This window comes from Carettochelys insculpta, chromosome 22 (genome assembly GCF_033958435.1).
Source record: "Carettochelys insculpta isolate YL-2023 chromosome 22, ASM3395843v1, whole genome shotgun sequence".
NCBI classification, from domain to species: Eukaryota; Metazoa; Chordata; order Testudines; family Carettochelyidae; genus Carettochelys; species Carettochelys insculpta.
The window spans coordinates 20,271,054-20,297,031 of NC_134158.1; the positions used below are offsets into that span (position 1 = coordinate 20,271,054).

Consider the following 25,978-nt stretch of genomic DNA (forward strand, 5'->3'; position numbering starts at 1 on the left):
CTGTGCCATTACAGGCCATTATAGCCAGGGTCAATATCGAGCTGTTATGAGCTAGTGTAACTAAAGTCAATATTGTGCCATTATGGACCAGTATAACCAAGTCAATATGGTGCCATTATGGACTTGGGTTTACGCTGTGCCCTTCCCAGCCAGCAGAGGTGATTTTTCCTCATGAATGGGCCTCTGGTCAGCTTGTGAATTATTCTCTCTCCTTCCCCCTTGAAGGCGGGAGCTCTCCAGCCCAGGCCTTTGCCGGGGCTGCAGCGTGGGAGGCGTAGGCTGTAAATCACCCCCATGGCTGGAGCTGTGGCCCCCGGCTGGCTTCTCTCCCCGGATCAGCAGGGGAACCGCTGCAAAGATCTGTTTTACTGCCGAAGTCAGGGACAGCGTCTGCCTTGTGCATAGACATGCACAACCATGCCCACACGTGTGCAAACGTGTGCAGGAGTGCACACATCCATATGGCCACACACAAGGACTCGTGTGGGCATGCACACACACGCCTATTTGAACACATGCCTGCAACTATGCAAGCAAATGTACACCCACTCGTGGGCATGCCAGCCTACGCACACCCTTGCATGCTCACACAAGGGGATGCGCAGTTGTGCATAAGTGCAGGCACATGCAGCTGTAAACATGCACCCACCTGTGCCCGTTCCAACATCCGAAACCAGGCAGGTGTGTGCAAACATAGGAATGCGCACACCGAGGCAGGCATGCGCAGACGGGCATGCGAGCACACACATACACACACATGCACCATCGGTCTGGCCCTGCAGTGGGCTGGGAACCCTCAGGCCAGGGCCCCAGTCCTGGGAGTCGCCTCCACTTTCTAAACAGAAGTGATTTTTAGCAAAAGAGGTGGCTACAATCCCACCCAACTCCAGTTCCTTGGTCACAGCCCCGGGGGCACAAACGCAGCAGTGAGCAGGAACTATGGGGCACACAACAAGCCATTGACCAGCGGAACCCCCACAGCTCAGCAGATGGGCCTTGGTTCCCTCCAGCTGGGGTCGAGCAGGGCGCCAATCCAGCAGGGATGGGTCGAGTCCACATGGTGAAGCTTCTGGCTCCCCTCTCTGCAGGGCAGCGTGAGACCTTCCAACCCACGTTTTCCCCCGCACCAGGGATCCCAAGCCCATCCTTGGGGGAATGGCCTTATTTAGCAATGCAGTGGTGGTTGCATCACACTCTCTGCTGTCCTGCAGGACTGAGTTTCTGGGATGAGGCTGGGCCAGGATTTTGCAACGTTTGTTTGATTTACGGCCGCTGGCCTGCCTGCGCAGACACATGGTTCTGCCTATTTCCCTGACTTCATGCTTTAAAGTCAGTTCTTGGGACCGCGAGCAACACCAAACCATTCCAGTGGGGCTAGCGATCAGCCAGATATCACACGCAGGGCTGTGAGGCCTAGTGAGCTGTGCATTGGGCTAGGGCCCAGAAGCTCAAAGTTCTAGTGGTGGTTCTTCTGGGTGACCTTTGGCAAGTGCCTGCTCGGTGCCTCAGTTTCCCCACGTGTAAAACAGCGGTAATGATGCTGATCTTTTCTGGGAGGTGCTTGGGCCTCTACAGGGAATAAGATCTCAGGGTGGTTCTTCTGCACCAGTTCTGAGAAAGGAGGTTCAAAAGCTGGAAAAAATGATCAGCCCCACTTCCCCCAGGGAAGGCTTGAGTGTCAGGATTCCTGGCTTCTAGCTGCAGTTCTGGGCAAGGAATGAAGTGGAATGATGATGTTGGGGAGCTATGATTTAGGGCTCCTGGGGTCTGTCCCTCTGCTTCGCTGGAATCCCCACCTCATGGGTTCCCCACCCAGTTCTGCTGTGTGCACCTGGGGGGCGCTGCACTCCAGCTCCCCCTGTACCTCAGTTTCCCCATCTATGAAATGAGGCCAAGAACACCGCTGCCCCTTTTGAAGCAGAGCAGCTGCTAGTCAAAGGAGGAGGCTCCCTGGGTGTGGGTGTGCCAACAGGGTGGGGTCGAGGCTTGGAAAAGATGGCAGCTGGCTATTTCTTAGAGGATGCAGTTTTGTTTCTTTACAAAGAGCATTGGAACCCGCGCCCTGGATCTCTGAACGCGGAAGGAATCCAACAGCAGCCTGCATCATCCCCCCCAGGCAGACAGAGGAGAACTAGCACTGTTCCAGCCGGCGTGCACCGAATACCTGTGTGAACTTTGCTGCCCAGGTGAGTTACCTGAGTTTGGATAAGGGGGTACGGCAGGCGAGGGTCACTGGCACAAGGGCCGCCTCTTTGCTCTGTATTTGTGCAGTGCCTGGAACAGTGGGGCCCAGGGCCATGACTGGGTTGTCTAGATGCTCCCATAATACACCTAATAGCAGTAAAAATGTACAGCCTGGCACAAGGGGGACCTGGGCCATGACTGGGCTGTCCAGATGCTACCATAATATATCTAGTAGCAATAAAAATGCATAGTCCTTGACACAGTGGGACCCAGACCAGGACTGGGCTGTGCAGGTGCTACCGTAAGATACCTAATAGTAATACAATGTACAGGTCCTGGCACACTGGGGACCTGGTGCATGACTGGGCTGTCCAAGTGCTACCATAATACACCTAACAGCAACAAAAATGTACAGCCCCCTGCACGATGGGGCCCGGAGCCACCCCAGGGCACCTAAGTGCTACTGTAATAAAAATATATCATAATCATTTGTAAAGTGCTTTGAGATCCTCAGGTGAAAGAGCTGAAGCCAGATTCATTGCTCATCTCCTGGGGAGGCCCCGTCCCCACCTCCGTGGGAGTAACGGCTTCTTGCCTGGGATCGGTAGCAACCCATGCTCCAGCGGCTGGGGGCAAGTCACCCCAGTGGGAACTTGTCTGCATCGGGGAGTGGGTGGGCATAGGAAGTGCAGTCATTCCCCTGCTCTGGCGAGGTGAGAAGAGCCTGGCGTCAGCACACTGTGCTCCAGAGGAATCCCTGTGCTTCGGAAGGGGCGCCGCTCCAGGCCGAGCGCCCCCGTCCCTCCGAAGAGGAGGCTGAGGCTGGGAAGCTGGTGCCCTCTCAGCAATTCAGCAACCTTGAATGGGCCCTTTCCCCTGGGCATTGCTGAGTGGCAGCCAGGCTGTCTGAAGGCTGGGTGAGGAGGGGTCAGGGGGCTTTGTCTGAGGGACATAGGATGCGCCACTTAACCTCCTACAGGCTGTCTGCTGGGGAGGCCGGGTGGGCAGGAAGTTCTCTCTTCCTGGCTCTGGGCCCTGTCTGGGGGGATTGTCAGTAGAGCTCAATGTATCAGGTGCTCAGCACTTTTCCTGGGGAGGATCAAGCCCTAGGAACTTTGGCTCTTGCCTGCCTCCGTGGCTCAGTTTCCCCAGCTGGAAAATGGGGCTGCGCAATCCTTTTGGCCTGCCTTGTCTCCCAGTTTGGGTCACGGTCCTTAGCACCACCCGTCAGCGTCATGTGAGGAGTTACTAAAGTTTCAATGCATCGTGACTGTGCATTCTAGTGGGGGTAGAGCGCTGGAACAGGACTCTGGAGACTTTGGGTTTATTCCGAGTTTTACCCTCCAGCCTGCTGGGGGACCTTGGATCAGTCGCATCCCTGCTCTGTGCCTCAGTTTCCCTTCCTGCCCTTTGCATATTTGTAAGTCCTTCAGGGCATGGCCTGTCATTTTGCGTCTGTGGAGTGCCTGTCACAGTGGGAGTGCTGTGCCACTTGATGGTGATTAGAAGCAGTCCTGTTTTACCCAAATTTTACCCAAACTCATGAGCTAATAAATTTGTTAGTCTCTAAGGTGCCCCAGGACTGCTTGTTATTTGTAAAGCTACAGACTAACATGGCTACTTCTCTGAGACTTAATGGTAATGAAAGTTACCTGAAATAACGCAGCCCAGTCCAACGCAACACGTTTTGTGAAAACTTCTTGAAACAAAATCCTTGAATTTTCATTGCACAATCTCCCTCCCCTCAGCATTTCATTTCAAATCAATATTTTCATTTCATGCTTTGGAAGCAAATACTTCACTCAGATGAAGATTGGAAATTTCAAAAAGCGTCATTTGGGATTTTGTCGTTGACAAACATTGAAATTTTTCACCAAAAATTTCAAACAAAATTGGTTGGTTGGTTGGTTGAAAGAGAATTGGATTTCTCAACTCAAACTAGGGACAGTAACAGACGTCTTAGTTTTGTTTGAACCAGTGTGAAAAACATGATTGTAGTCACCAGCGCAAAGTCGATACAAATGCGCGCTTCTAGTTATAATTAACCCAAGTATTCCACGGAAAAAATTTACGCATCCCACCAAATAAGAATTTGGGCCAGAATTTGATTTTTTAAATAATTTCAAAGGATAATATTGATGATTACTTTCTACCCTTTTTTAGTGTTGTCATATTTGATCTTTCAAAAAAGAGGATGTGCCTGAGAGGGAATGTATGTGTGTCACTATCGATGTCATTAATGTACATTGTATTGTATTAATGTAAAATATCACACATTGATACTACACGAGGTGATAGATACTGATAAAGATACACTCCCTCTTAGGGGTGTCCTCTTCTTTATGTGGTAACCCTACTTAAACGATAACAGTTGTGGGAATCCCAGGGGGATCAGAGAATGGTGGGGTGGGGTGGTCAGAGAATTATGTAATGACAGTAGATGTTGAGATTCCCAAAACGCAAGCTTTCTTGCTGCTAAAACACATTTTTCTCACTTTGCCGCTGCATGCATTTCAGCAATCAACCAATAGAAATATTTTTTCATGGGTTTGCATGTGCAAGGGGAAATCAGTGGTTACTGACATTTACTGATCAAAATCTAACCCTGTGACCCCTGCCAAAAAACTGTGTGTGTGTGTGAGATTGCCTGCTGTATCTTGGGTGTGTGTGTGTGTGTGTGTGTGTGTGTGTGTGTGTGTGTGTGAGTGAAATCCCTCCACCTGTCCTGTAGCCACTGTGTGTGCGTGTGCATGTGTGAGACATGTCAGGATGCCTAATCTGTATTGTGTGTGTGTGTGATCCTGCTGCCTGGTCTCTACTTACGTAGTGTGTGTGCGAGATCCTGCTACCTGGCGAGTACTTTGTGTTGAGTGTGTGTGTGTGTGTGTGTGTGTGTGAGAGAGAGAGAGATGTTCACATGCCTAGTCTGTACTCTGTGTGTGAAATCCCCCTGCCTGGCCTGTACCCACACTCTGGGTGTGTGCATATGTGTATGTGTGAGAGACAGGAGTCCAGATGCCTAGGCTGTACTCACTCTGTGCGTATGTGTGTGTGTGATCCTGCCACCCGGCCTATACTTTGTGTATGAGTGTGTGTGTATTTGTGTGTCTGTGTGTGAGAGAGAGAGAGAGAGGGAGACCCAGCTGACTGTCCTGTTGTACTGTGTGTGTATGTGTGTGTGTGTGTGTGTGTTTGTGTGTGATCCTGCTGCTCCAGTTGTACGGACTTTGTGTGTAACATCTCTTGGTTAGAAGCCCGCCAGGAAGGAGTTAAAAGCCAGCACCGCATCTGCCTGCTAACAGGAAATTGTCCAACCCAAGTGAGTGTGAGAGAATTTTTACTTGTCCTCTTCCCTCCTCCCCACTCCCCCAGCCTCCAACACTTTAACTGGGCATCCATCAGCCCCTCCTCCCCCCCACCCCGCTTCCCCTCCCAGCTTGGCTCTGCTGTTGGCAGCCTCAGCAAATATATTTTTACCTCTCCATCCCCTCCCCAGCTTTTCTCTCCCAAATGGATCCAAAGACAACCTGGGGGACTTGGCTTGGCGAGAAGGGAAGGCAACCCAGGGGGAGTGTGTTGGAGGGGGAAGTTGTTATATCCTGAACACACACACAGCTCTGTAGCTGCATGGAGCAGAGATTGGAAGCTACACATTAACACACAAAGAATAGAGCTGGACTCGCACACACACCCAAGGGCACAGGTCAGGAGCCACACAGCCCACAGCTATGGTTACACACACAGATTTATAGCTACAGGCACAAAGCCCAGCTGGTTAGCTGCACACACACACGTGTTTGCAGCACAGAGCGGTTAGGTGCACGCAGATTTCTTTGCACACGCAGGTGTGTTCATTGTACATGCACAGGTGCAGCACACGCAGATGAGTTCATTGCACACACGCACACGCAGGTCTGTAGTTATCCACGCCCAGCCCAGAAACACACATCTGCAGCTGTGTTTGCACAGCGGTCTGTAGTTGTGCACAGAGATCTGTAGTGTGCAATCACAGAAGATGAAGCGGGGTCTTTGCCCAGGAAAGCTCACGCTCCAAAATCTCTGTTAGCCTGTAAGGCGCCACAGGACCCCCTGCTGTTCACACACGGGCCTGAAGCTGTGCACACGCTGCACACACCTAGAGCTCTGTAGTTGTGCGCGTGCAACACCCAGATCTGTAGCTCCGACGTGCAGCGCCCACACACAGAGATTTGCAGTTGTGCACGCGCGGCACACGCGCGCCCAGAGCTGCAGTTGTCCACGTGCAGCGCGCGCACACACGCCCAGCGCGGGAGTTGCGCGGCCAGCCCAGGCGCACACCCCCCAGCGCGGGAGTTGTGCGCGCGCAGCACACACCCACTCACTCACACGCGCACCCGGCGCGGGAGTTGTGCGCGCGCAGCACACACCCACTCACAAGCACCCCCAGCCGGCCCGGGGCCGCCCCTCGCTCGCACGCCCCGTCCGCATGGCTGTTCCCCCGGCCCCTACCGGAGCTGAGGGGGTGGGCCGGCGGCCGGGCGCCCGCCGCGCTCCGAGCCGGGATCCGAGCCCGGGGCCCCGGGAGCGCCGCTCCCTCCGCCGCCGCTCAGCTGGGGAGGTGAGTCCGCGCCCGGTGGAGGGGGGGGCGCCCCGCGGCTGCTGGAGCGCCCGTGTGACACACTCACGCGCACTCACACGCGGCTCGGAAAAGTTTCTCGGCTCCGGAGGGCGCAGGAACAGGGCTGCCTTTGTGTGCCGGGGCTGCGGGAGCGGGGGTCGGCGGGGGGTCCCTGCCTGGGGAGGGGGATCTGCTCTGGGGAATCTCGGGGTCCCTGCTTGGGGAGGGGGGATGGTCTCTGGGGAATCTCGGGGTCCCTGCCTGGGGAGGGGCGGGGGGAGATCGTCTCTGGGGAATCTCGGGGTCCCTGCCTGGGGAGGGGCGGGGGGAGATCGTCTCTGGGGAATCTCGGGGTCCCTGTCTGGGGAGGGGCGGGGGGAGATCGTCTCTGGGGAATCTCGGGGTCCCTGCCTGGGGAGGGGGGATCTGCTCTGGGGAATCTCGGGGTCCGTCTCTGAGGAATCTCGGGGTCACTGCTTGGGGGGCAGGGTGAGACCTGCTCTGGGTTATCTCAGGGTCCCTGACTGTCCTGGGGGGGGGAGGGATCTGTTCTGGGGAATTGCAGGGGATCCTTGGCTGGGGGGTACCCTACTGAGGGAGGGGGGCCTGTGTGCTCGAGGATATCCGGGGGGGAGGGGGTCTGCAGGATGGTTCTGCGTGCTGGGGAGGGGGCAGTCCCAGGAGGTCATGGGGGCTCAATGGGGGGTTGGGGGGGGCTAACTCCTGGAGGGCGTAGGGGGTGTGGGTGGTCTGAGGGTGGGGAGCAAGGGGAGATCTTCACTGCAGGGCAATGTCGGCGGTGGGGGGATTCTGTGCAGGGTGGGAGGTTGGGAGGGGGAGTGGGCTCCCTGCATCTGAGTTCTGCATTGCATTGTATGCAGCTGTGGTGGACGAAGGGAACAGGGTGTGCAGGGGGGGCAGCGCACAGGAGAGGGAAGCATGGAGGGGCAGAGAGGTGTAACACCCCCAGGGCCTTTCCTAATGGATCAGAGGCATTTGAGCAACAAGGCAGAGGCTACCCCCGTGTGATCATGTCCCTAACCCCCACCCCTCAGTTCTGGATTGGCTGGTGGCTCTTGGCGAGAGGTCGAAATTTCACCCCGTGCATGCGGGTCAGAGATGAACCTGGGACGGCCCAGCAGCTTTGGTTTCCAAAGGACACTAAATAGCTACTGAAGCCAAGAGCTGCCCTGCCCTCTCCCTCCCACCTCCAGCTCTGAGCTACCCCCTCGCCAACCTGACAGACCCACACCCTGCAGGATGGGAGGGGACAGAACCCAGGCCTCGGATGCTTGAGCCGGAGGAGAATCTCCAGCAGCTGCCGGCTGCGTGGGGGCTCTGATCCGCAGCAGAGCCATTCCAGTTCCATCCAGCGGGGGACAGCACCCCACACATGCCTCGCTCCGGCAGGGCAGAACCTAGCCACGCATTTCCCACTGCGCGGGGGCCTGCCAGCTGGAGCACCCTTGGCATTATGGTACTGCTCCCGCCCCCCAGCATAGGGGATGGACTGGGGGCATGGCTGGAGTGCGCGGGGCTGCCGCAGACCCACGGGGGGTGCATGGTGAGTTAGCTGCTCCAGCACAATGGCTTAGAATGGAAATGGGGGGTCAATGCTGTGCCTGGCTGAGTCTGCACGGGGGGCGTGCCTGGCCTGGCTGCCCTTGCATTGGGAATGGAAAGATCCTTGTCTCAGAGAGGCTTTGACTTGCTCCTTTCACCCAGGGACAAGAGGAACTGGGCCGGACGCCTCCTGGTGCCTGGCCTGGAGGGGGCAGCGTGTACAGGATCACGTCTGTTGTGCTGTGCTATCTTGGAGGTCAGGCCGCATGCTTCGGCGGAAGGCAGACATCCAGTCTGCCCGCTTCCACACCAGGGCACCCTCCCCACTGACTCCTGCCTCCAGCCCTTGTCCGACAGTTGAGCTAGAGCTGCTGTTTTAGTGAGACAGGCCCATCTCTACATAGACAGTCAGTGATGGGGAGTCCTCCCAGAGAATTCCCCTCCCTTCTCAAAACATGTTCCTTATTTCCGTCCTGGTCCCCATGTGTCTCGCTTCTGCTCCGAGTTGTTTGATTTTGCTTTTTCTTTCGTCTGCTGAATTCAAGAGCCCTTGGGTGTCTGAATGCTCTGTGGAGCTGCTTCTAGATCAGGACCAAGCTGCCTCTGAATCAGAGTTCCCTCCCATTTTTTTCCATCCATGGGTGGAATAAATTTTGTTCTGTGCAACGAGGCATGTGCAAATGTGCACCACCAATATAAACACACACTGCTGGCTGTGGGCACTCTGCTAATCAGCTGGGCAGCACTTGAATCTCTCCTGGGCAGCTGCCCATGTGCTTAGCTTACAGGAAACCGTGCTCTTAACCTTTCCTTGGATAAACTTGCCCAACCTCCTTTCACCCCGTGACTTTAAGGCAAGTTTTGCAGACTTGGAACTTATTTGCACCCATGGCAATGCCCTTTTTAAAGTTCCTGCCGTCCTGGTCTGCCCTGCGCCTCATGTGAAATCTGCCTGGCTTCTTCCGGCTTCCCCGCCTGGCTTTAAAATCCATGACCTTAACTCCCTGCTGTGCCAGGAGGGCGGTGCCAGTCCCAGTAGAGGGTGGTGGAGAGCAAATCAGCTGGCATCTCCCGAGCCGGCTGTGAACGTTTGGGTTGAGTGGTGCCAAGGGCTACCGTTCTTGGAAGGAAGTAACTTTTCAACAGGGAGCAGTGCCGGAAAAATGTGTCTCACTGCGTGTCTCTCCGTCTGTCTCGCTCCCTTGCACTGAAGTGCGCAAAGAGGGTAGCGGAAACCCAGTCTTCCTGACCCTGGTGTGGTTCTCCATGGTGCGTGGGGAGGGAGCCCCGGCCATGGGGCAGGGAGAGGTTTGGGGACTGTGAGCCGGCTGCTGAGTGCCAGATGCGGGACAGGGTTACCCTGCATGTGGTCTGCAGGGGCCTCGGCCTGGAGGCAGGCCGGGCTGTCCTGGATGCAGGGCACTGGGCTGGGTTGGCCTGGATGCGGTGGGGTGGGACAGGCCAGGGGACCTTGGTCACGGAAGCTGGGCTAGGCGAGGCCTGGCCATGGCTTGCTGGGTTGGGTGGAGCCTGGCCATGGGGGGCTGGACTGGGTTGGGTTGAGCATGGCCTGGGGGGCTGAGCTGTATTGGGTGGACCCTGGCCAGGGGGCATTGGGCTAGGTTAGAAGGCTCCAGCAGGACTGGGATCGCCTGGCTGGCGTAACACACGTAGGACCGGCAGGAATAGTTTGCCCCGAAGAGCCACTCTCTGGAGCCTGACGCCAGCCTGGTTCCCTCCCCGCGGCCGCTGCTTTGGCGTCTAGCGGGGCACACGTGTGCTGCTGGCTGGACCCCCAGCGACCCCCGTCCCAGAGGGGCTGGAGCAAAGCAAGTTCGTCTGAGGTCAGCATTGGCTGCGGGAGCTGGAGCCACAGACCCGGAAGGAGGGAAGGAAGGAAAGCGGAATTCAGCCCTCGCTTTGTCTGTCTCTCTCCGCCCAGCCCGGTCTGCGTGGAGGAGGGTCTGTTCATGGGCGGAGGCTGTTCACATTTGTCCGTTCCTGAATGGACTCTCCCAAGAAACAGGCTCGGAGCCTGAACGCTAGATCTGGCCTTCCCCGATCCCCCAACGGGGGCTGGTTTGGCGCACGTCAGATGACATCAACATCAGTGTGGGCTCACGCTGGTGGAGTTGACCGAGGCCGGGGGTGGAGGGAAGCTCCTAGACTCACAGCCAGAGGACTGGAACCTGGGGCTTTCAGCGTGCCAGACTTTGCTGCCCAGGCCAAAGGCCTAACTCGAAACTGGCTGCTCTAGTAGGTTGTTATCCTCCTGCGGCACTGGCCAGCATGCTCCTTGCCAGCGTCTTTCGACAGCAGGATCTGGTTTCTTCTGTCGGAGGATCCCAAAGCTCTTGCTGGCCAAATCCCACCCTCCCAGCTCCCACTGATGGCCGCCAAACCGTCGGCCTCTAGGGAGAGCTGCGTGATGTCAAGCGTTATTTGCCTTGGTGTGCACGGCTGCTGGAAAGCGGCCACCTCTGGGGTGGAGCAGGGTGGCTGTTGTGCATTAGCTGCTGCGTGGCGCAACGATGAGGAATGAAGGTGAATGTACCAGGCTGGGAGGCAGGGTGGTACTGACCCAACCAGGTCTGGGCTTCACCTCGGTCCATGTGCTGCCTTGGTGGAGTGGTGTGGTGGTAAGAGTCAGGAGTCCTGAGTTCTTTATCCAAGGGGAGTGGGATCTAATGGTCAGAGCAGACCTGGGTTTGGAACCCAGGATTCCAGTGTGCTGTTCCCAACTCTGCCACCGATTTTCTAAGTGGCCTTCGGGGAGTTGCTCGTTCAGGTGCGAACCTCTGGCAGTGGAAGAGCTTCCCCTTTCCTGCTGTCTTCCTGGCTCAGGGTGTGCCTGTGCCTGGCGTGTGTTTGGTAATTGTGGGCTCCCTGCCCAGTGTGTGTCGGATCCCACGCCCCAGTGTTAGCCGCCCCAGAACCCTTTGTGCCAGGAGGGGGGTATGCTCTGGAAGCGTCGCTAAACGACAGCCTCAGGGCTGCCGTCGCGTTACGAGGCATTGCTGCGTGTGCGGATGCTGCCCGAGCGACGGTAGCGCTTAGGCGCTGTAAGTGAGGTGGTTGTCTGTTAGGTGCATGCTGGGGATCCCAGTGCCCCAGACCGGAGGGGGGATTTGCCCCTGCTGTGCTGCGGTACATTCTGTGAGATCCACCTGCCTGGAAGGCAGGGAGGTCGGGGGGATGCTGCTTCTCCAGCAGAGGGCTCAAAACCCAGGGCCGAAAGGGCTGGATTGGGGTTGGGGGGGGGGCCCTGGGGCCGCGCCCCTTCTCTGCTACCCCCTGCCCTGTGGGTGGCTGGAGAGAAGGAGCTGGGATGGGGAAATTCTCTGCCTCTCTCCCAGTCTCCTGCTGCCCACCCTGGAACCAGCTTCCTGGTCCTCACTGGATGAATCACTGCTCTGTGCCTCAGTTTCCCCAGCTGTCATATGGGGGAATACTGCTCTAAGCCCAAACCCTGCAGGGGGCTGGGAGGGTTGGCTTCTAATTAGGTCCAGTGGCTCTGTCTGAGAGAGGGAACCCGTCTTGTCTATCTCAGTTCTTTGGTCACCAGCGGGGTGGATCTCTAATGCTTCCTTTTATCTTCTTTGGCCTGGTAGCTTTCAGTGTCTGGGCAGCTCCGGGTGCAAGGGGAGCTAGAGCCCAGCTGGGTGCAGAGATCCTGCCTGGCAAAAGAGCGCCATAGGCCTGGCCGGGTCCTTAGGGGTTTCCTGGCTCGTTGGCTCTGAAAGGGGTCACTGTGAACCTGGAAATCCCCTGCCTCATCCCAGCTGGAGACGCTCCAGGCTGCCTTGGCGGCAGGGACGGGCCTGTGCATGCTTGCGGCAGGCTGGGAAGGAGCTGCGAGGGAGGGGAGGTCACAGTCTAGTTGGACAGAGGACAGGCGCTGCTGGCTGGGGTGGAATGGGGAGATGGGGCAGGGTCCTTGTTTCTAGGTCCGTCTCCTGGGAGAGGAAGGAGATCTAAGGGACAGCCTAAAAGGTCAGGCCTGGGTGTCAGGACTTCTGGGTTCTTATCCTGATTCTCTGAAGGGAGTGGGGTCTAGCGGTTAGAGCAGCTGCAGGGGTGGGCATCTGGACCCCTGGTTCTAATGCAGTCTCTGGGAGGGGAGCGCTATGTAGTGGTTAGAGCAGAAGCAGGTCAGGCCGTCAGGACTTCTAGCCCTGGTCTGCTTCTAGAGCAGATTGGGCCCTGGGATTTCTGCTCTGTGGGATCGTTTGTTGGGGGAAAACTTTACTGTGCATTGGAATGAAATTCCTGGAAGCCCAAATCTGAGGCCGTTTTGTTCAGGTTTGGGGAGAGATTTACGGTTGACTCAGATCTGATATTTAGTATAAAACAGGTTGAACCTCTCTAATCTGGCACCCTCAGGACCTGACCAGTGCTGGACGAGAGAATTTGCCGGACCATGGGAGGTCAGTATTGTCTAGCAGCATTACCAACATGTTCACTGCTTACTGGGCTCTTAGAATAAATAGTAACAGAGAGGTAGCCATGTTAGTCTGGACTCCAGCAAAACAAAGCAGTTAGGTTAATCCTAACCCTAACCTGATGAAGTGGGTCTGTCCCACGAAAGCTCATCAGCGAGTAAATCATTGTGTTAATCTTTAAAGTGCTACATTGCTGCTGCTTTCTTTTGTTGGGCTCTTGGAAGACATTTCGGGATAAATTACAGCTAAATAACAGCACAGAACGCTGAGCGCCAGGACTGGTGCCTATGAACAAAGTTCATGGGATTCCAGGAAACTTAGCCAGACAACCACTTAGCATGGGTCGGGACAATTAAAATCATGCTGGATTGCGGATGTTGCTGGATGAGAGAATTCCAGATTAGAGAGGTTAAACCTGTAGCCGTGTTATTGCTCCTTTCCTGGGCCCGACACTGTCAGCGAGGTGTCTGAATGACGCAGAGAGATTTCTCAATGGGATCTTGAACTCTTGTTGGGCTGCCCAACCCAGATCAACCTAGGGACCGGATAAAAACCAGCTCACCGGCTGGCTGAGTTGGGAAACTGACAAATGATTCTCAAAAAACGAGCAAACCCCCCCCGTTAACATTGTGGTTCTTCTTTACTTCACTTCTGGTTGTCGTGAGCCTTGGGGTCTTGCTCGGTCCATGTTTCCAAGCATTTCTCGGGAGACATGACGGCTACAACCTCACTTAAAAAATGAGCCAGCAAGCTAAAGGTGTGAGAAATCCCATGACTCCAGAAGTTAAGGCCTTAAGGGAATCACCAGATGTCTTCTCACACCACACCATTGTCTTGTTTTAGATCCGATCCTTCCTCTGGGTGTTTCTCTTTGGAATAAGGCGATGGGTATGTGGATGTGGGGGTGGAATTCCTTTCTTTTGGTTCCTGCCATTGATGGTGGAGTGTGACATTGTGTCAGGTGCTGTACACCATCCAGAGAGACTCAGCTTTTGCTTCAGTGGCTGTGGCAGGAGCTCCCTGTGCTGTCTGTGTTTCCTGCCTCCCAGGGCCCATGTGCAGCAGCTCCAAGGAGTCTGGAGCAAGGATAGCAGGCTGCTTTTGGGCACCCTTTGCATTCACTGTGTTTTGAGCCCTGCCTGGTCCCTGATGTTCCTCAGTGCAGCCTCAGGGCTGCTCTAACGCTTATTGCGCCTCTTCTGGGCCCGGGGAGCAGAGAATAGCCACAGCACAGTATGCTCCAGCTGCGGTCCCAATCCATGGCCCTTACACTAGCTCCAGGCAGAACGGGGAGACTCCTGGGAGACACCCAGGGCAGACGATCCCGCCTCCAGGATCAAGGGGTGCTCTCGGCCCCGCTGGTGGAAATCTGGTGGGGGCATGTGACAGCGACTTGATTCCCATGCCAGAGCCCCCCGTCGGGCCCTGTTCCTTCCTGCGAGGAGGGTGTCCCATTTGACTGTATTAAGGGAGCCCTTCCCCGCCCCCCACCAGTTTTAAGCCTGGAGATTTGGGTGGGTGGACGGACTTAGCTCAGGAATAAGGAGCTTCTGGGCAGGCAGCTGGGCCTCGTGCTGTCCCCTCCCAACTCACTGATCCCCCTCGCTGCTTCTGTCGCTGTTTGTACTGGGGGAGCCGCCTCACGGCCCTAATCGGGAATCTTGAGTCGCGCCAGGTGCAGGACGGCCTAGTGGATCGAGTGCTAGACTGGGACACGGGGAAACCAGGCTGTGTGCTTAGCTGGGTGATCGTGGGAAAGGCGCTGGCACTGTGTGCCTCAGTTTACCCCCTTGTGGCGAACGATACTGCCCCCCTGGAGTGCTTTGTGCTGTGCATGCTAACAGCAGTGTTGTTCGGTATGATCAAGAGGCAGCCGAGCCCTGAGGTGAACTCGGCTCAAGTCTGGGGTCCAGGAAACATGGGATGATCAGCCCCCATTCTTTAAATGGAGAAACTGAGGCAGAGTGCAGCGACAGGCCTCCCTGTCCGGTTGGTTTCCTGGTTGCTGTAGCAGGCTGGGTGTTCAGAGATTCGGACTGGGTTCCTTGCATTGTCTTCTGGGGTCTTTTGGGTCTCCGTTTCTCCCCGGGGCAGCCGCTCCTTGTGCACCACATGAAGTGTCTTTTCCCAAGTCAGCTTATTCCATTTCCCAGGCGGATCGGACTGGAAGATCCTGGGAGCTGGCTCTGTCGGTGCAGCACCGGGTACAGTGGGGCCCCAGGCTTCTCTGGGACCAATGTTCCCGCTAATCTTTTCCATCGACGTGCAGATTTTTTCCACTCATGTGCGGAATAAATTTTATGTGCCCCAAGGCACGTGTGAATATGCACCACTCTGCTAATCAGCTGGGCCCTGGCATGTGAATCGCTCCTGGGCAGCTGCACACCTGGGACATCATAATATTCTTTCACCTATAACCTCAGAACAGACTGCCAGCCCAGTGCCCTAACCTCAAGGGCGGCCTGCCTCTGCTGGAAGCTGGAGAGACCTGCTTGTATTTAGGTTGGTTTCGGGGGCAGGCTGCTATCACCAGTCGTTTTTGCTTTAGATCCTTCTACTTAGCTCATTAAGGGCGCTGTTGTTGCTGCCTCTTGCTCCCAGTTATCAGTGGCAGAGCTGTGATTGCTCTCGCGGCCCATGTAACTCCTGCTGCTCTGCATGAAGATGACGCCTATAATGGGATCTCGCTTCAGGGCTTCACCCGGTGCCCTTTCGAGGGCCAGGATGACTTTGCCTCCCCCCCGGATGCACGATGGATCCAATGGCTTCAGGGGTTTCCAGCATGATGCGTGGGTCCCTGGCTTGGATCGTGGGGCGCCTCTCGCTGGATGGATCCCCACCACTGCAGGGGCATTGGGGCACCTGTCTGTCCAGGAGCAGCCTTATGGCATGCAGGTGTTACGTCTGAAGAGCTTGGGTCCGGCTGAAGTCACCGGGCTCAAAATAGGCTGCATTGTGTTCCCAGCCTGTGTCAATTGTGCCCCGGGCTGCAGAGATGAATGGAGGGAAGCAGAGAACTGGGCGGGAATTACAGCTGTAGGCTCGCCCGATGGGCAGTGGGTGTGAGTGGTGGCAGCTCTTGGCAGCTCCAGGAAAGAGGGAAGGATGTGGGCGGGTAGCAGGACAGAAGGGCTGTCTGATAGGATTGTGTTTACACTCCTCCATTGGGGCTGGCAGCTGGGCCATCCCGACCTTGCTCCAACCCCGCCAGACAGAGCTGAACGCAGGCCAGAGCTGGCTGGCTGGCGTGGAGGTGGGAGACTCCTTGCAGCAGGCCAGTTCCTGACCGGCCTCATTCCCTGCACATGAGCTCCCAGAGGCTGCCCAGGGAAGGTGGGGTGGTGCAAGCTGCTGCTCACACCAGTTTGCACAAGGGGGGGGTTGACTTCAACTGTGCCATGCAGTTTGCACACGGAGGGCTTGCCCTCATGTGTTGCAGTAGGAGGCAGGGCGTTTTGCACAAGAAGGGTTGCCCCGGTAGCTTGTATGTCGTGCAATGCAGTTTGCACAACGGGATTTGTTGTGCAAAGCGGTCATGCAATGCAATTGCCACAAGGGGATTATTCGCAGTGATACGCAGTGCCGTGTGCATGGGGTAGACTGCACCAGTGTTGTGCAGAGCCGTTTGCAGGAGGCGGACTCGGCACCAGCCCCGTGCAAAGTAGCGTGCCTGAGCACTGCACTGTTTGCACAAGGGGTTAACAGTGCTTTTACAGAGCAGCCCTTAGATGGAAAAGGAAAGTGCTATTGTTCTCATTCTCAGCGCAGACGGCTTCCTCAGCTGAGCTCAGCTTGCTGGCCCGACAATGGCTGTTTGTGGTTGAGGACCAGGCGTGAGGGACCCAGATGGGTCCCATGTGGAGGGGCCTGGTTCCCTGTTGCTCTGTACCCGTCTGCGCCAGTAAATCCTGGTCCAGCTCAAGCAGGGTGCACTGGCATTGGTGCAGTGAATGGGCGACATGAGGCGTGCACAAACCCTCCACCCCCTGTGTGCACACACCGCGGAGGCTGCAGCAGAAAGACGGCTCTGCCTCCGTGAAGTCGTGGATTCTGTTTGGGTTCTTCCCCTGCTTGCATCAGACGGGGCTGGGTCCTGCTGGTGCAGCATGAGGGGCACTTTCTCTGTGTCTGTAAAGCGATGCTGCAAGTGGCTCGTGCTTCCTTTGTGGCCATGGGGTTGTTTTTCTCTGTGCAGTGCTCAGATGCAGCGTGCTGCGGGGTGAGGTGCGGCAGCTGTTCATAGAGGGCTTGCTCACTGGATGCTGAAATGCAGCCACTTCTGGGGTTAAGCCTGGAAGCTGTTTAAAACCCCTCCTGCAAAGACCATCTTTGAGGGGCTAGAGGGAAAACTAATTTGATCTCCAGCTGAACTTTGGAACGTGCCCCAGGTCTCCTCCTCCACAGAATCTCATTCAAAATCAAATGTGTCTACTCGCGCTTGAGTTCCAGCCAGACAGATGTGGGACTCCTGGTTTGTTTCTAGCTCTGGGGGAGGAGTGAGGCCTAATGGTTTGAGCAGACAGGGCTGGGAAGGGCCCTGCACTTTGGTTTGCAAGCAAATCAGGGTTGGAGCCATTCGGCATTGGAGAAATGTTGGGCTGGAAGGGACCTCAGGAGGTCATCAGGTCCAGTCCCCTGCGCTGAGACTGGGCCAAATACTCTTAGACCAGCCCTGACCGGGTTTGGCTCAGGCTGTTCTTAAAAGCCTCCAGTGATGGGGGAAGCCTATTCTGGAGCTTTGCTCTCCAGAGTTAGAAAGTTTGTCCTAATCTCTACATCCCCTGGGTGTGGATTAAGCCCCTACACCCGTGGCTGTTTGTCCTGCCTTCAGCCAGCATGGAAAATAGTGGAGCATCGTCACCATCCTTACAACCCCCATAAAGGTATTCACTGTTCTCAGGTCCCCCTTCAGCATCTTGACTCCAGACTAGTCACTCCCCAGGTTTTAACCTCTCCTCCTAGGGCAGGTTTTTGAAGCAGGGCTCCTTTCTGTGGCTCTCCTCTGGGCTTTCTCCGATTTACCCTCCTCTGGCCAACAGGCCAGCCTGCAGAACTGGGCTCCCCGCTCCAACTGAGGCCATACCTGGGCTGTGCAGTGCAGGGCGACTCCCTCCTTTGTTTTACATACGACACCAGAATAAGATTAGCCCTTTTCGCAACAGCTCCACAGCTGACTCATGTTGAGTCTGGGACCCGCTGGGACGCCCAGGCAGCTCCTTGGCGGCTGTATGACTCCCTCGCCAGGCGTTGCCCAGCTGGTAGCTGGGCCTGGGATTTTTTCCTTCCATTACTGAATTTCATCTCGTTAATTTCACCCCTGATTCTCCCATTTGTCGGGGTGGTTTTGTGTGCTCATCCTGCCCTCCCCAGGGCGTGACATCCCTCCTCACTGGTGTCATCTGCCAATTGTACAGCCATGCTCTTTACTCCATTATACAAGTCACTAAGGACTGACCCCGGGCGCGTTCCACTACCTCCTCTAAGTTCATCAACAAACTATGGATAACTGCCTGTTGAGTTTGATTTTTTTTTTTTTAGCCACTTGTACACCCACCGTACAGCGATTCCCTCTAAGGGCATATCTACACAGCAAGGTTATTCCGGAATAGCTTATTCCAGAGTGGTTATTCCAAAGCCAGTCCAGAATAACACATCTACACTACAGAGAAACAGCAGAATAAGCAAAACTTATTCCGAAATAGTGGGGCTGCACATAATAGAGCCTGTTTCGGATTAGTGCTCCTGGAAGCACCGTTTCCATCTCTACACAGAAGAACTATTTTAGGATAAACTATTCCGGAATAGTTTATTTCAAAATAGCACACCCTGCCGACTGGCTGTGGCTATACTACATTCCCCTTTGGAAGGGGAATGCAAATGCAGCCGATTGCAAATGAGGTGTGGATTTAAATATCTTGCAGCTCATTCGCATCCTCACGTGAGATCTCGATTCTGGAAGAGCTGATTTCGAAAGCCAAAGCAGCTGTGCAGACGGGGTTCGTTCAAAAGGAAACCCCGCTTTTGAAAGCGCCCTTCTTCCTCATTTTTTCCAGGAAGAAGGGTGCTTTCGAAAGCAAGGCTTCCTTTCGAATGAACCCCGTCAACATGGCTGTTTTGGCTTTCGAAATCACCTCTTCTGGAATCGAGATCCAGTGCCAGTATGCAAATGAGGCACACCTATTTAAATCCATACCTCATTTGCATTTCTGATTGGCCACGTTTGCTTGCCCCTTGTGAAAGGGAGGGGATGTGGAGTCACAGCCTCTGTCTACACAGCCCCTAATATGAAATGGCTATTCCTCGTACTGTGAGGTTTACCACGTTCAAAATAGCGTCTGTCGGCCATTCCTTATCGCCGTCTTATCTTAGGGATTTGTAAGCTCCTTGCATTGCAGGGGGTTCCGGTATTTTTCCAGGTATCAAAGTGAGACAGTCTGGCCCACAATTCCCTCTGTTCAGTCCCTGTTTTGAAGATATGGTGCCTCCGCCATACAGTTTGCCCTTCTCCCATCCTCTGGAGAACAGACTAGCGTGGATGTGGCCAATGTGCCATCTCGATTTTTCCATTCCTGTGTGGAATAAATTTTGTTCTGGGCACCACCAGCAGAAATACGCACCGCCAGCTGTGAGTGCTCTGCTTACGGGGAATGCCTTGTGACTCCATGTTGTCTCTCTCTATGTGCAGGACGTCCGTCGGAGACCACAGCATCATGCCTGAGGGAGCCCATCGGGGCAGCAGCAAGAAAGCAGGCAATCAAGGTTAGTGCACAGGTCCCTCTGCCCCACGCGGTGTGACCTCTGAGGGTCAGCCCTGCCAGTGAAGCTGGACGCTGAACTCCCAGCAAGTGGGTGGGTTAGAGCATGGAACAGACACGGGGAGACAGGACTCCTGGGTCCTGTTCTCTGAGGTGGGAGGGAAGGGAGCCCTAGTAGCTGGAGTAGGTAGGTTGGGATGCTGGACATTTGGGTTCTTTTCCCAGATGCGGGGAGCTTGGGAGCCAGGACCAGTGTTCCTTGTAATTTTTTCTATCCACAGACAGAATAAATTTAGCTCTGTGCACCAAGGCATGTGCACATGAGCACCACCCATAGAAACACACGCTCCCCACTCTTGGAGGCTGCAGGCGCTCTGCCAATCAGCCGGGCAGCACCTGAATCTCTCCTGTGCTGCCGCCCAAGCGCTCAGCTTACAGGGAACGCCGGCGAGGACTCGTGGATTTTATTCATAGGATCATAGAATCCTGGGGCTGGAAGGGACCTCAGGAGGTCATCTAGTCCAGCCCCCTGCTTCAAGCAGGATCAACCCCCACTAAGTCATCCCAGCCAGGACCTTGTCAAGCTGGGACTTAAAAACCTCTAGGGATGGACAATCCACCACCTCATTCCAGTGCTTCACCACCCTCCTGGTGAAGTAGTTTTTCCTAATATCCAACCTACTCCTCTCCCTCTGTAACTTCAGACCCTTGATCCTTGTTCTGCCATCTGTCCCCACTGAGAACCTGAGAACAGTTTCTCGCCATCCTCTTTCGAGCTCCCCTTCAGGAAGTTGAAGGCTGCTATTAAATCACACCTCAGTCTTCTCTTCTGCAAACTAAACAAGCCCAAATCCCTCAGCCTCTCCTCATATTCCTCGCTTGGCCACTGATTTGCTGGCTGACTGTGGGTAAATCTCACCGCCTCGCCGTGCCTCAGTTTCCCCATCCAGCGGGCGTGACTTGCTTCACAGGCATCACGTCTCTCTTCTTCCCCCGCTCTGTTCAGGGCTGCAGGGAAGAGGGAATGAAAAAAACCTCCCCACCCCCCGACCCACCATCCAGTCCCCCATAATGCACCATACTTCAAAGCCCTCCCTTCCAGCCCCACGGCCACCATCACCCCCAAAACCACAGATCCCCCTGCTCGGCAGTGGCCCTACCACAACAGCAGCAGATGGGCTTTTCCATCACACCCTGGCTATACACCATCCAGCAAGGACTGTCCTAACCTTCTGGCCAGTGTGGAGCTTGGCCCCCCAGGCCCATAAGTGGTGGGACAGGGGCAGGACTGGAGTGCCCTGTGCTGTGGGTGGTGTCTGCTAGCCATGGTGCATGAGTTAGAGCAGGGTCATGAGCCCCAGCACGGGGGCTGATTTTTATCAGCACGCGAGGTGGGAGCTCAGCCCCGCTTCTCCCCCCACGCAGCTGGGAATTTGCTCAAAGCCAGGCTGCCTGGGTGTTAATAAAAGGGCAGCGAATGCTCCCAGCCACTGCGGTACAGCTCTGAATCTTGATTTACTTATTAATGAAGCTGTTGTAAGTAGGACTATTAGTGACTTTAAAAAGCCCCACTGGCGCTCGGCCCATATCGAGAGGTCAAATTTCAGCCTTCCGCCTCGGAAAGGTTGCTGACCCCTGAGTTAGAGCAGCGCTGAGGCTGCTCTGACAGTGGAGGCCGAGCAGGCCTCAGAACACACAGAGCAAGGAGACTTAAAGCCGCCTCCCCACAACCCCGGCCCAAAGGGCAGCACTGGGGGGATCTGGCTTCCAGGCCCTAGGAGGAGGCCACCGGGGATGTGGCGGAGGGGCTGAGGGCACCGGCAGGAGTGCAGTCAGAGCTGGATTGGGGCCAAGCCTCAGCCTCCAGCGAGTGTGGGGCTGAGGTTAGAATAATAAACCTCCAGGCTCTACACAGCCAGCGGAGGCCCCCAATGGGGAGACAAAAGCAAACAGGTCATTTAGGGGCTTCCGCATTCCTGGCAGTCTTGGTAGGAGGAGCTGGGCGCGTGGGGGGTGCAAGAGGACATGGATGAGATCCAGTTTAACTCTTCCCCTGTCACTGAAACTGACAGCAGTGAGCTGGGAACCCCCACCCCATGTGCCTCCCTTCAGAGCCAAGGCCTGTACTGAAGTGGCCCCTCCCCCGCTCCCTGTTGGAGATTTTAAAGGGGAAACTGAGGCACGCCACCGGGAGCTCCCTGTACACGGAGCCAGGTGGGCGGTGCTGGGTCCCACCACCCCCCATCCTCCCAGCCTCCCACCTCTTCTTGCGCTCTGTGCACAGGCTGACGTGGGGCCGGCCGTCGGTTCCTCTGGCTGCGTTTGTGGCTGCCTCTCGAAATGAGTCAGTTGCTCGCTGGCTGGAACCGAAAGGACCAAAGAGATGTAAGCCGCCTGGATGGGCCAGATCCCCGGCTGGTGTCAAGGGTTGTCGCTTCATGGAGTTCGTGGGGCTGGCAGACCTCAACCCCGGGCCTCTTGCTGAGCCCTCGTGGAGCTCATGCATTGTGGGAGGGACCGAAGGGTCTGTATATTTATGGCCTCCACACTCTGGTTGGTTACGCCCCCACTGCCAGAGAGGGTAAGCAGAGTTACCTAGTGGCTGGTGCATGGGGCAGGTATTCAGGAGACATGGGCTACATTCCCAGTCTGTCGCTGGAGGCCTTCGAGCAAATCCTGCCCTGTTCCATGCCTCAGTTTCCCACCCCCCATAAAACGTGGTGCTCTGAGAGCAGCTGAGGGTGAGAGCTGGGAAGGTTTCACTGCACTGCTATGGTTACGGTTCTTCCTGTGGCAGTTCAGCTCAGTGTGTGTGTGTGTGTGTGTGTGTGTGTGTGTGCGCGTGCGCGCGCGCGCACGTGCACACCCAGGTGCACTTGGGCACTCGCGTGTGCTGCTGGCTTGTGCACGTGCGCCCGGGGGGGGTGAAGGTCCGTGCACAGAGCAGCCTTGAATTGTGTGTGGGTGGGCGAGGGCTTGCGTGTGTGTGAAGTGGCTGTGTGAACAGATGGGGAGATGCACGCCTTGAGACGTTTGTGCATCTGTGTGCTTGCACTGTGGTGTGCTCGGGTGATAGGTGTGTGGGTGTGCATGAGTGTGACGGGCGTGCATGGGAGAAGCTCATCTGTGGATGAGTGCCTGGGGTGCGTGTCAGGGGTGCGTAGGGGATGTGCATGTGTGCAAGGGGTGTGCGCATGCATGTGGGTGGGTGAACGCACAACGTGCGTTGATGTGTGTAGAGCTACACGCACAGAAGTGCAAATGTGTCTGTGCACGGGGATGTGTGCAGTCTGTGTTTGCACACGCGTGTGCACGGAGGGGCCTGCGTGTATAATAAACAAAGGCAGAGGAGAGCCCCGGGGCTACCGGATCCACTCTGGGCCCCGTCTCCAGTGTCTATTTTTGTGCAGACCTTTTCCTGAGTGGCCGAGCTCGGTGCGTGCAGGATGTGCGCTCAGAACCCCTCCTCCCACAATGCAACGCAGCCCACAGGCGCAGAGGGGCAAGGCAGGCGAGGAAGCCTTGGGAGACTGGAGCTGGGGCGGGAGGGGGGAGCGTGAAACGCCGCCGGGGATGGGTGCCCCAGCGTCGCCATGGTCGGTGAGGGTAGAACCCCGTGGAGCCGAGATCAGAGGTGAGGATGAGGGGCATGGGGGAGCGTGGAGGTAACTGCATGAACTCAGAGTGGTTGCAGCTGTGGGGCGGTGGCTCCTGGTGGGGGCGGGCTGGGGTGGTTTGCACAGTGCAGGTGCTGAAGCTGGGGGCTGGGGTGGGGTGCACCCCTCTCCCCCAGGAGCAGGACACTCAGGCTAAGAGTGGCTGAATAGAGAGGGCTGCGTCCCTTCTGCATCTTGCTAGGCAGGTCCTGGGGGGACCGGAGAGCCTCCGATGTGGGGGTGGGGGTGGGGGGGGGGACGAATTGAGCCCTGATGGACTCCAGCCGCAGCTGGCTCGTGGGCCTGGGGAAATCTGCATGAGCCCTGGACCTCAATGCAGCGAAGCCTTCACTCCTGGGATGTCCAAGCACTCTGCAGGCAGGAATGGGTTTAGCCATACGGAGGTGATGGTGAGGGAGGTGGGGGGCGTTGTACTTTGTACTCAGAAGGGGAAACTGAAGCATGGGCTGGAGGTGTGGGGCTTGCCCGGAGTCACCCAGCAACAGAGTTTGGGGGAAACCCACAGACTCCTCTCTCTGCTCTGTCCAGCAGACACTACTCTCCTCCAGGGGCGCTGTGGGGCCTGGGGCAGGGGCTGGCTGTGGGCGGAGCTCCCAGCTACTCCAGTCCTGGTATCCCTCCAGCACGGGCTCTACCTACCTGATGGGAAGCCTCCCAGCTGGGTGGGCTGCCGCTAACCCGGCCATCTCCATCTCCTCCCCAGCAGCCGCCAGACCATCCTCCGCCTCCTCGCTGAGCGGGATCGCCGGCGGCATGGCCACTGCCACCATCTCGGGCAGCTGCACCTCGGTCAACACGGTGTGCTCGGACGGCGACCGGCCCGTCAGCCTCAGCTCCTCTGCTTCCTCCGCCTCCCTGCCCGACAGCCAGAGCGCCTTCGGCAGCAGCGGGGCCCTGGGCGGGGGCGGCCCTGCCGGCTACCCCTCTGACGCCCAGCCCAGCGGCAGTGACATTAACCTCGACCTCACCCCCGTGGCGCTGCTGGAGGGGCCGGCCGAGGCCAAATGGTCCCCGGGGGGTGCCAAACGCAGCAGCGGTGCCTGGTCCCCCGGGCCCACCAGAACCAGGGAACGCCGGGCCAAGCTATCCCAGCTGGACCGGGTGGTGCTAGAGATCGTGGAGACAGAGCAGGCTTATGTCCGGGACCTGAGGAGCATCGTGGAGGTGAGCGGAGGGAAGGGGGAAGCTGGCGGGAGCTGTTGGCTGTGGTGTTCCTAGCCTTGTCCAGCAGGGGGCGCTGCGAGGTCGGGGGCACTGGCTGGTGCTGGGGGCTCTGCTGGGTGCTCCAGCCCTGGCCTGTCTCCGCAGGGGGCGCTGTGGGGTGGGGGGCACTGGCTGGTAGCGGGGGGCTCTCCTGGGTGCTCCAGCCTTGGCCTGTCCCAGCACAGGGCACTGTGGAGGTGGTGGGGGAGCGTAGAGTGCTCCCATTAATGAGGTGCTGATTTTGCTCTGGGTTTTTTTATGCTAATATGTATAATTAATACACAGTGTTAATTACCAGTGATTTTTTTCCAATAGTGATTGTAGGCCCTGACTGAGATGAGGGCCGCATGGCACTGGGAGCAGCGCAGGCCCATGCTGCCACGCAGAGCGTCTAGTCTAAACAGAAAAAGGGTGGAGAAACTGAGTCATGAAGTGAGGCTGTGACTTGCCCACGGTCACGTGGCAAGTCTGGGGCAGAGCCAGGCCTAGGCTGCTGGAGTCCTGCAGCCTAACCCGACCCTGTGGCCACTCGGCTGCGCTGTTTGAGTCCAGGTGACCCACATCTCAGCGAGTCCAGAGTGCGTAATTTGCTGCTTGGCTGCCTCACCAGCCTCAGTGGCTCAGCGCCGGCCCTGGCGGGTCAGACAGGCCCTGGCTGCCCCAAGGGAAGCCCAAAGAATCCCAGTTATTCCTCCAGCAGGAAGGGCTGAAATGTGAGCTCCAGTATTTGGGGGTGGGGAGCCTCTGCCGGGAGCCTGGATCCCGGCCTGTAGCCGGTTCCCGGCAGGGAGCTGAGCGCACGCGGCTCACTAGAAACTCCAGCCCTGGCAGCAAACAACTCAGCCCAGGGCTGGACTCTTGTGCCCAGCAAGGAACGAACTTCCCCTTGGACATCCAGCCTGTTTCCTGCCAAAGGTCCGTGTCCCTGTAGGTCTCGTAGCGTGGCATGTTGGCTTTCTCTTGTCTCCCTTTCTTGTTGGCATAATGTGCCTGTGCAAGTTCCCCTTTAGCCAGCTGTCACCAGAGCTGCAGCTCTCCCTTGGGTTAGGCTGAGATCCTGGGAGGGGGAGAGAAGAGTCATGGTTAGAGCTCCTGGTCTCAGTTGGGCTCAGGTCCGAGAGGGAAATCTAGTGGTTTGAGCAGGGAGGGACTGGGGACCAGGCCTCTTGGGTCCCATTCCCAGATCTGTGAGGGGAGTGGTTAGTAGTGGTTAGAGCAGAGCACCCGGCACTCAGGAGATCTGGATTCTGGTCCCAGCTTTTCTGCAGATTCCCTGCATGACCATGAGCAAAACCACTGGAGGCCAAATGATTAGAGCTGCTGAGTGCCCTTGGCTCAGCAAAGCTACAGATGCTTGGTAATTCTGAAAAGGAGGACCTTAAGCTCTGTGCCTCGGTTTCCTCATCTGCTGAATGGGGAGAATAGCCCTCCTTCCCTCCCGCCTTCTGTCTGTCTGGCCTGAGATTGTAACATCTATTGATCGGGGCACTCTGCCACAGGATTCCGCAGCTCTGAGCACAATGGGCCCTGATCTCCGCTGGACTGGAAATAACAGAT

General features: G+C 56.6%; 1 protein-coding gene across 2 annotated transcripts in view; it reads left to right on the forward strand.

Moving 5' to 3' along the window:
* Window positions 1–6,581: 6,581 nt before the first annotated feature.
* Window positions 6,582–25,978, forward strand: part of PLEKHG2 (pleckstrin homology and RhoGEF domain containing G2) — a 46,526-nt gene continuing 27,129 nt past the window's right edge. For both annotated transcript variants that reach the window (XM_075016736.1, XM_075016737.1), the window contains exons 1-3: window positions 6,582–6,781; window positions 19,472–19,545; window positions 23,922–24,382. In XM_075016736.1, coding sequence (XP_074872837.1) covers window positions 19,497–19,545; window positions 23,922–24,382 — 510 coding nt within the window. In that variant the 5' untranslated portion in view covers window positions 6,582–6,781; window positions 19,472–19,496. The remainder of the gene's footprint in view (window positions 6,782–19,471; window positions 19,546–23,921; window positions 24,383–25,978) is intronic.